A 10,716-nucleotide genomic window follows, 5' to 3' on the forward strand; every position below is an offset into this window, starting at 1 on the left:
ACCTCAAATGTGAGCGTATCGCAAAAGTCAAAGACATGTATCTGAAGGGGAGAGCCTGAAAATGGAGAATACATGGTGTTTAATTCAAACAATTAGGAGCTTGTATCATGAAATTGGTTGTTTTTATTAGTTTTGGTGTCTCCGTTCTGTTTTGTGTTTGTTTTCATGCTTGTGTTTTGGTTCCTGGGTGGGCGTGGCTTCCTGATCCCTGTTTGCACACACCTGACGCTCATTGAGTGCTCGTTAGACTCCAGGTGATCCAGCCAATCCTGGGCCAGAGAGTTCCACTTTGATTCCAATGTGTATCCATTTTATTTCTTGGTTTTCTTGTTCCTGTGGCATCCGTTTTGGTGAGTGGACCTTTTCGGTTGTCTGTGTTACGCATAATTGGGTCCGACATTTAAAGAACTTGATCCCCTGTCGATCGTAACGTTTGCATGTACTGTATATGAAGCAAAGAATGAGGCTGCAGGGTCACATTAAGGTCCATGGTGGCTTTAGAAGAAGGAGCTTGAATGCACACAGTGTTTCAGTGCCCTGACCAATCAGTGGCCCCGACTATTAACACCTCAGTCACATAACACATTCATAGTTCCCAACCCTGTGACCCTGGGCTGGGGCGTAGTGCAGGGACAGGATGCTAAGGTTCATAAAGTGCAGAGGAGTTCAGGCTGGGTTCACCTTTAACTGTTAGAAAATAGTTTAAATGGGAAATTAAGACACACACACACACTCCAAATAGATGATATGGGTAAAATTGTACCAAACCAAACCTTTATTTCTGTACACACCTGCATTGTTTATGTTGTTTTGTCACATTGCACTGATCTAAAGAAAGCAGTAGGAGATAGATGTGCTGTTGTCGTGGCTCTGTCTGTATAAAAAATGGAGGTCAGAGGTTTTGTGACTCTGGTTTGATGCTTCCACTGAACAACAGTGACAAAGACAAAACGTGTGCCCTCTCCTCTCCTCTTTTCTCTTATCTGACCACCAGCAGGAGTTTTACTGCAGGTTTTACTACTACATGTTGTATTATAGCAGCTTTGTAGAGCTTTAAATAGATGTGGGAGAGCTGCGGGAACAGTGTGGTACAGTCACTTTCACTTATTACTTCAACTTTCTGAGAGAAATAAAATCATCAACACCTTAGCAAGTGAAAATTTATTGAGATTGGAAGCAAATTCAGTGGCTGCTGCATTCTGGAAAATCAACAACTGTCAATACATAAAAAATGTAAGAATAATGCCTGTGCCTGTTTCATTAGAATGATAAAATAGCGCATCACCAGTGCTATAATTTATATCTTAAATATAGATATTTATACGTGTGTCCACAGAATGACAAATGAACTACACATTTACATTAATTCAATACCAGAAGGATGTGTGAAAATAAACAATATTCACAATCAGCTCACAGAAGTATAGAGTTAAACAGAACCATATACAAACTCAGGGTTACTGTTTAAACGTATGGACATTAACAAAGAAAAATGCTTTAATGAGAGAAAAACAAAAAGGTGAAATACTTAGCTTAGATTGTTTTTGTATTAAGTGAACCAAAAATCCTGCTATGTTCACAAGCACTGCACATTTTTACCATAGTTTGAGGCAGTCAGAGAAAAAGAATTTAAATAAAACAATGGCACTAATATAAGCAGTTCAGATAGATGCGGACCAGTAAGTAGCATCTCTTCATGGATTCTATTCTGGGTCACCGAGCAGCAGAGTGTCAGTGTGAGAGAGGGTGAGACCTCTTTTCCTAACAGCAGCTCCCTCAGAACAAGGATTTGCTGTGTGTTTGTACTCTAATACCCATAATCATAATCAGATAAGTCACTTGATGGAAATGTTAAATATTGTGTATTCTCATTCATATACATTGTGTGAAAACAAAAAGACAACATAATTATACAGGTTAACAAAACCTGAAAGTACAATTAAAAAGAAATCTTACTGAAACTGAAATAAAAATGTGTTTTAGTGAAATGACTTAAATAGTAGTAGTGTGAAGCAGTAGTAGTAGTCGTTCCTAATATAGTTCCAAACCTTAGTTATACGTTTCCTTATACGTTGGACAAACTGAAACAACCCCTTGTTGTTTCAGTGTTGCTATCAAAAATCCAGTGTCAGGGTGAATAACTGGATCAGAAGTTTCATGCATGCAGCCAAGTGTGTGCGGTGCCAGTTACAAACATTTGCTTACCATTTGTGTGTGTGTGTGTGTGTGTGTGTGTACAAATGAGTGGGGGTGCACTTTGCATATATGTCTGTGCAGTGGAATAAACACGCCCCTCATCTGTTCGCATAGTCCCTATTCAGCATTTGGCCCATCAAAGCTCACAGTTCTTTTTCAGTTAAAGGTCATTGTTGTCCAGCTTTGACTTCCAAATGGAGCGCGTCACCGTCTGATACCGAGAGACACACATGTCAGGATGAACCAGCTCACGGAACAGCAAAGCAGTCAGCAAGTGCAAATGAAAATAGGCCAGTTGAAATGTTTCGGAGCGGGTGTTGAGAACAAATTCATCACAGTGCTTTCCTATGCATTCCATTCCCCTGTAGAGAGACACACAGCAGAGTTAACACCAGATCAAAGAGCAGGGCAAAGAGGAAAACTACATTTTTAGAGGACTTCAGTGTAAAGAGAGCGTTAAACCCTTAGAAATCCCAACAAGACACAACTTTTGACATGATGAAAAGGTGAAACCCTGCAGGGGTCGCTCAGGTCAGCATATTGAACAGGTGAGGTGATTGACATGAGGCCTTGAGAGACGCAGCGTGAGCGTCACAAAATTAAGAACAGAGGAAAAAGGAAAGGTCAAACAAAGAAGTGATTCACAGGCAAATTGTCGAGGTTGCTATAGTGGAAAGGGAAAAGTAGCAGGTCGTCAGATAAATAGAGTTAAATGAAGGGAAGTTGTATCACGAGGAGGAAGAGGAGGGGTTTCGGGGTCCGGGGTACGACCTACGCTATTGCCGTTTGTCTGTGTGAATGTAGAGTTCCCGATGTCAGTGTGTAGTGAGGGGGTGCTGCTCCCACTGTTGGCTGCAGAGTTGAGGGAGGCTCTGGGAATGGTTGTTTCATAGGTCAGCTCCGGCTGCTGCTGCTGCATGGAGTCAGAACATTGAGCATGATGAGGGAGGAAATGAAGCTGTGAAGTGTTTGGGGGTCTCAACCTGTAAATAACATCTTAGAGGATGAGACTGAATGGATTTGATCTGTGAACATACTGAATGTCAAGATGGAACATGTTGTCACAAAAGCCCTGAGGATCCAAGTGTCCATATGTAAATGTGTGTGTGTGTAGAAACAAACTCACGTTGAGTATTCCCTTGCTGATGAGAGCCAGTTCAGTGGGCTGGTACACTGAGCTACGCAGCTGACCGCTGTAACCGCTGTAGGGAGAGACGGGTTTAGAACCTGCAAGGGAAAAACAACAAACTCTTTATTTTATCACACAACAAACCCTACTTAGTTTGAGTGGAGTAACCTCGCTTGAAAGCCAGACTGGTTGGGATCATGTATAATGTTTTCAGGCAGGAAGCTTGAGACTTGATTAGAGTCTGCACAGTACACAGAAAGGGAAGGAAGGAAACCAACCACTGGTTTCCACAGACGCTGAAAGACAACTGCATACAGTTTGAGCGATGGTGGCGATCAAAGAAGGAGTTGTTGTTTAGAGGTGAAGCTTAGTAAATGTCCAGTCTTTGGAAATGAGGCTGCCAGTATCACCGCTCTGTCCTATCCAACAGGGTGTGTGTGGAAGGAGGAGAGCTTAGATGAAAGTGCGGTGTGTGTGTGGCTCTGTTTCCTGGACGGATCAAAGTACCTGGATGTGTTTTTGTGCAGCAAAGCCTTGGATGAAATTCAGTTTTGTTTACAGCAGACTGGAATTTCCACCGGCCGGAAAGCAAAAGAGACTGGAGGAGAGGAGGCCTATGTGAGAGAACAGAGGTCGCCTGGCTTATACTGTCTTTTGTGAGAGAAGTGTTACTTCCTGTAACCCTGGATGAGAGGGATGTATTGATGGCACATGGATGATAGGTGAGCAGACAGGAGAGAACATGAGTTACAAAGGATTCCAAAGAGTCACTTGCCAGTTACATCAAAGAGTTTAGCATTTTTCAAAGAAAGTCAACGAAAGTCAGTGACTTGAGACCCAACCTCCCCAGGCAACGAGTCATAAAGCTTGGATACACAACACTGAATCACCACAACAAGCATGTTTGTATCACGGACACTGTGTATCCTCGTGTATCCTGTATACACACCTTTAAGAGATGTGAGTGTGAATAAGCGCTCCAAATGTAAAAAATATCTCCCCTGGATGAAAGTGCTGTCACGCCTCGGTCACCACGGAGACAAAGGCAGAGCAAACACACCCTGGTGGGGTTTCTGGTGGGAATGGGAGGCAGGGGGTGTTTAGGCGCCGTAGTAACAGATCCGGTTAGATCCTAGACATTCATTAACACGGGAGGAATGGAACAAAACAGTGGGAACGGAATGTCGCTGAAGGCAATCATTCACTTTCACTTCACAATATGTAAGGAAGTCAAACATCATCCGTAAGGGAGGGAAGCTTCAGACCCAGAGCTGTGATGAAGAGGCTGGAGGAGGAGGAGGAGGAGGCTGGAGGACTTGATGTTCTGTTCTGTTCTGTCTGGGTTAGTGTGAGATGATATGCTGCTCAGTGTATCACATTCTGTGGGCGCATCACATCTATACACACCGTCTCTATGGGCTGACAATGTTAGTGTCAATGTCAATCTGTATAAATATGTGAGTTCTGAAGGTTTACTCAAGGTCGGTGTGAAATATCTCCACAGATAAAATGCCATCAGAAGCGGGGGGTCTGACAACATGTAGTCAAGTATTGTACAATGGTGGGATGAAGGACCCCAGCAGATGATGTCCCAGTTAAAATAATCAAATCAGGAATGGAAGCATCCTAGCGCCCAGCCCATCATGATGTCACAGTTGCACAATGGAGCGACGTGAGGGTGAATGGGGTGAAATAGCAAAGAGCTGAGCGATGACAGAAATGTTGAGCTTTCCCTTAACTTCGTCAGGCGTTCCCTGTTATGCAGGCTTTCCCAGTAACCATTAACAAAGGTCAGGGGTCAGGAGAATGAGCCAGTTGGCCTCTACCTTCCTCAGCCTGTTGACAGCGTGAAAGCTTCCATTGAAGGTGAAGTGGAAAGGCGCTTTGCTCTTGTCTAGAACATTCTTCCATGCTTGATTGTCTTGTGCCTCACACTCTCCAGGCTCTAACAGTACTTACGTACAAACTCCTGTGACGAAGCAATTTGTTATCTGTAATGTTCCCTTGGCAAACAATGTGTCAAAGTGATGCAAATCCCAGCAGATTGTTTAATGATCTTCCTGTTCCCGTGTCGATAAGGGAGTTACTGTGTGACTCATGTCTTCAAGGCATTAGTGGTAGACAGCAAACACACAGAAACTTTCTTTTCTTCTTTGTAAATATGTGATTTACATTTCCTTACGGATCTTTGCTTCATGTTTTCCCCTCGTGTCACATCTGTAAATAAGAGATGTCGTCACCACAAACGCCGTGTGTTTGGAGCGTCCACTCACTCACCTTGGTTGGGTTCGTCCATAGAGAAGGCCTTGTTTTCCATGAACATGTTCTGGGAGCTCTGTTCCTTCAGGATGGTCTCATAGCCGACGCCTCGGCTGGGATACAGCTCCTCTGGGTAACCCTGCTGGTTATCTTCGAAACTGGCCAAGCAGCAGATTTCAGGAATGGTATTGAAGATGAGGAACACCCAGCCGTTGGCCACCAGGGCGATGGCCAGGGTGGGGTCGTCCCACGTCGGATTGCCTCTCCTGCTATTCCCGTAAACATACATAACGATCCACGCCACCCATATGCCTATACAGAGGAACGCACAGTTAAACAGTTTACGTTACATGTTTAGAATAAGAAACAGAGTGCTTCCTAGCTTTCATCTCATTTGGAGCTGAGGCAGTTTCCTTACCTACAGAGAGCAGACAGGTCAGAAAAACAAACGCTCCTTCCTTCTTCCACTGCTTGTGTTTTCCCCCCATGACAGCCAAACTGGCCACCGCCACAGCCAGGATCAGGGTCATCACGTAGATCAGAGCCATGGCAAAGTCCTGGTTGCCGATTTGGCAGGAGGTCGCCGCGGCTCTGGTGACTTGGGTGGCGTTGACCGGCCCTAGCGGTTGCCTCACCATTGTGATGATGAGCCACTCCACGTTGATGATGACCTCCACCAACCACAGACCCTGCGCCCCTAAACACAGCACCCAACCCTGGGGCCCGCGGTCCCGCCTGGCTAAGATGTTCAGCCTCACGGTCTGCATTAACAAGCAGGAGAAGCAGCCGGCAAACAGAACTCCAAACAGGAACCTCCGCGACGCACAGGTGGAGAAGTCCTTCTTCACGATGAAGGCGAAGGTCAGGCAGAAAAGACCAAAAGTGCTGATGAGGAAGTAGGCGTGCAGCGCCACCGAGGACTTATAATTCTTGTCTGATATCAACGGAACACTGGCCAGCAGAGAGATGAAGAGCACAAAGGAAGTCACGATGCCAGCGGCGGAAAAGGCCTCGAGCACGATTCCCCACACTGCACTGCGGTCGCACAGGTTGTAGTAGAGGGAATCCACGTTTGGGCCGCAGCCCAGAGGGGTAGAGTTAGCCTCCATGAGGAAAGATGAAGAAGTCTCTGCCGTGTTAAGTTGGGATACTAACGGCGCCTGTTCACTGGGAGGAAGAGAGAGAGGAAGAGTGTGAGAAGGGAGGGAAGTGGAGTCCAGCTTTAAAGTGCAAAATAGCAATCTATTCAAGTCAGTTCCGAGCCTTAAAACCTCTTATTTTCTTAAAATCCATGAATAATAAACGGCAAATTATTTTCATGTTCATGGACTAATCAAGTGGTCGAACGAATTTTTAAAGAAATGCGTTTTAAACATCAATCACAGCACTAGAATCAATAAAATGACTGTTGATTCTTGTATTGCAAATTGGTTAAAGTCTCATTGAACTATAAGATTCTAATGATTAAGAGAATTTAAGACGAGACTACAAATTAAAGCTTAAAGCCTCATTACCGGACCAATCATCTCTCTTTTTGCAGTGTGGCCGACACCCAACCCGATAAATATTGCACACGTATGAGTCGGTAAACACACGGCAACAAGTGCAAATCTCTACAAAAGCCTTTGTTACATTGTATATTAATGTTTACCCAGTAAGGGACGTCATAAAGAACAGTTACTCATGAGCATCGAAACCATTACAGACTTCACCAAGCCACAGAAAAGCTCTGATTAATCTGAAAGCTCAATGCTGTGGTTAATCATTAACAGGATCCATCCACAAATATTGTTTCTGTATATTGTAGATTAAAGCGCACCTGGAATCAATAAGCAGAGAGGGGAGAAGCAACAGTTACACACAAAAGAACCTCAAAGGAAATCCAACAGTGCTGTCAAATGGAAACACCAGGGTACAAAATAGATTATTATTATTATTAAACGTTGTATATTCAGCCTGGATAGCTGGACTCTTCTGATTCTCCCATGAGTCTCCATAGTCTCTGTCTTTCTGCTGTCTGGCTGTTTACCTTTGTCCCATCAGATCCAGTTTCACTGAACTTAGGATGGACTCACGGGCCGATCGATGAGGGGGGGGGTGCTGTGACTGACTGTGACCCGATCACAACAAGGGCCTTTAATGGAACATAGACTTTGTTCTTTAATTCCATTCAGCTAGATTTGCTTGACCTGGAGTTCATAAGAGTGGAATCTCAGTGTGAATCTGTTTTGGTGGCATTGGAATTGGAATTCTGGATCTGTGTTTGTTTGCAGATGGCAGTGACATTGGCAGATACACATCAGATTTATTTGTACAAATGATTGCCATCCAATCTGCAGGAATGATTCGTAATCCTTTTTACAGTTCACAAGCTTGCAACACTTCCTAAAATTCTTCACTTGTTCCTGCTACTTCTAAATCTTTAGCTCAGACAGATGTGAAGGCTCTAAAGTATCTCTTTGCATCCGTCTCCTTACACTTACACATGAATGCAAACAAATGAAGACATGGTGAAATTCAGAGGGTATCATTATAATATAAACACCCAGAGGTCTCTGACCCAGCTGGTTACTTTCACCTGGCACCCTAAGGTGTTTGTCATGCAAGAAACTTCACTTTTCTGCAGCTCCTGGGATCTGCACGCTGGAATACACATACAGTACATGTTTGCTTGTTACATAACCTGATCAAAAGCATGTAACAGACTAGTGATTTCCCCCCAAATTACATATAAATCAATAAAGTATCATTATGTGAGGTAACAACACAACTTCTCTAGTAAACCAGAAATCTATGGACACTTTAAGACCGTCTTGATGTCCCGATGCATCTGTGCGTTATTACAATGAACAATCAAAGCACATATTTGACTTTTAAATCAGATTCCTCACCTTCTCTGACATTTGCAAACATATTATGAATTCTATATTTAACGGGCGATGTGTAATAGATGTATCAGATGAATGATCATACCTGATTGATCGGAGCACTCTGCCAGCTCTGGGTGTTTTCTTTCGCCGCTTCACCTGCAGAAAAATCCCACAAAGTGACTCGCAACCAATCACCGACAGTCAAAGTAAAGTTTCTGTTGCTCGAAGTCAATAAAATCTGCGTTAGGTCGATTTTAGGCGTGGAAGATGGAAAAACTAAAGCAAAATCTGAAGAATCCTATGGCAGCGTTTCGATGTGACCGAACTCTCTTTCTCTCTACCTCTCTCTCCCTCTCTCTCTCTTTCTGTGTGTGCGTGTGTGTTCTCTCTCTTCATTGGACACGCACGCTCACGCACACACGCGCGTTTTGCTTCACACAAGTTTATCGCTGATTCACTATCAAAAGTGGTGTAAAGCGCCATCTGGTGGTTAAAAGTACACCAACAGAGTGAAAAGTGTCCCTTCTACCGGTAGGGGGCAGCAAAAGTTCATTTAGCATACAAAATCTCAAAAAGTACCACTCTGAAAATTATTTGCTCTTTCTTTCTTTCTTTCTTTCTTTCTTTCTTTCTTTCTTTCTTTCTTTCTTTCTGTATACTATTATGACAAATTCACTTGATAAGATTGTTTGCAACATAAAAAGCATTCCTAACCTTATAAAGATGGGTTGAGGAATGATTTAGAATAGTTAGTTCCTTTGACTATTTCTAAGGTTAGACATTTTTGTGGTGATATTTGTTGTAGTTTCAACCACAAACGTCCATAGCTTTTACTATTTTCTATCATCTTCCATTTCAGTGGCCGTAAGCCTTTTTTATTTTGTCTATATGTATTCTCCCTGTCTGGTTCCTTGTGGTTTTCAGATGAAATCGTTAGTTTCCACATATAGATCAGCTGTATTGTCATCTTCACCTCAGTCTGACCTCCTCTCTGCTCCTCTCTCACGTCTCATTCCGGAGCTCGTCCGCATTATGCCTTCTCTGCACATCCAAAAAGATGGCTTCTTAATGGCCTGTACGCTGTCACCTTCATCTATAAGCAGAGCTACACAGCAGACAGGCAACCTAATGACTGAATTCAAATATTTACCACTGGTAGTTTTAAATTAAACAAGAAAAAGCAGTAAAACACACTCAAGTATCCAAAGAAAACAAACTCAAAGTGAAGGGGTTGTGATTTTATTTTCCTCTCCTATGAAACTGTAACAAGTGCTTACAGACAGAATCACTGCGTCATGTATACTACACCAAAACAACTGGGACACAGTGTGAACAGCACAAAAGAAGCCACCTTAAGAACAACAAGACAACAAACAGGAACATTTACCATCAGACCAGAGACCAGAACAAGACAATGAAGACATGAGGCCTCGTTTGTTGTCTCTATTCAAAGCCACATTTGTTATTTACATTCAAGGCCTGGTTTTAAGTTACAAAGTACACAAGTACATAGATGACAGTGTTAAAATATCAGTTTGGTCAATTTAAGTTGATTTAAAATGCTGGATGTTAATCAGGGAATCTGATTGGACACATTTGTCAGCCTTTGTGATGATTGGTTGTTCATTCCAGCTTCCTGACACCTGCAGACCTGAATAGGTGTTGAGAGTTGGGATATGTGGCTGTTTGAACAAGCACAAAGGGCAGATGGCTGACGGGAAACATTGGATTTGAAGGCAGCATCAGGCGGGGGGTTATTTCTGTACAGTGTCCTTATCAGCCCACCGCCCACCCACCCGCCCTTTTAATAGCTCCATCATACGCAGCTGTGCAGATGTGTCCGTGCCTGGACATTGCTCCATTAAACTGTAGAATTAAAGTCTGCACAGGCATCTTAGCAACACATTAGGACTCTGTTTGTTGTGTCATCCATCTTGCCCCCCCTCGCACACACACTGTTATGATCAGACAGCAGGAGACGTCTTCAAAGAAAAGATCAGTGTCCATATCTGTCCATAATATGAGCTCAGCTTGAGATGGGGCTGTCACGCTGTCTTTGACTTATACAGTAAACAGCTGGAAAGTGTGTGTGGGTGAGGGAAGAATTAAACCTGTGTGGGTGGTCACACACACACACAACATTCACACAATACAAAAAGCAGGTTTTTCTCACTGGTTCTACACCAGTACAGTGGCTCTACACTTATTTGTCTTCTCTTAGCATTACAATAATGAAACAAAAACCTTTAAAAACAATTTGGG

At 43.3% G+C, this 10,716-nt stretch overlaps 1 protein-coding gene across 2 annotated transcripts; it reads right to left on the reverse strand.

The window, feature by feature from the left end:
- Window positions 1–743: 743 nt before the first annotated feature.
- Window positions 744–8,742, reverse strand: gprc5c (G protein-coupled receptor, class C, group 5, member C). 2 transcript variants are annotated; one of them, XM_076151961.1, is made up of 7 exons: window positions 8,702–8,742; window positions 8,558–8,610; window positions 6,003–6,751; window positions 5,603–5,896; window positions 3,323–3,423; window positions 2,972–3,109; window positions 744–2,558 (listed from the first exon to the last, which is right to left on the reverse strand). In XM_076151961.1, the coding sequence occupies exons 3-7, from the start codon at window positions 6,691–6,693 to the stop codon at window positions 2,529–2,531; spliced, it is 1,254 nt and encodes a 417-aa protein (XP_076008076.1). In that variant the 5' UTR covers window positions 6,694–6,751; window positions 8,558–8,610; window positions 8,702–8,742; the 3' UTR covers window positions 744–2,528. The 2 variants fall into 2 exon arrangements, with proteins under 2 accessions (XP_076008076.1, XP_076008075.1); XM_076151960.1 differs by lacking the exon at window positions 8,702–8,742 and having other exon boundaries at window positions 2,968–3,109; window positions 8,558–8,604.
- Between the last annotated feature and the right edge of the window lie 1,974 nt (window positions 8,743–10,716).

Source organism: Genypterus blacodes, unplaced genomic scaffold (assembly GCF_046128005.1).
Source record: "Genypterus blacodes isolate CSIRO-AG114 ecotype Tasmania unplaced genomic scaffold, CSIRO-AGI_Gbla_v1 ptg000055l_1, whole genome shotgun sequence".
Classification (NCBI taxonomy): domain Eukaryota; kingdom Metazoa; phylum Chordata; class Actinopteri; order Ophidiiformes; family Ophidiidae; genus Genypterus; species Genypterus blacodes.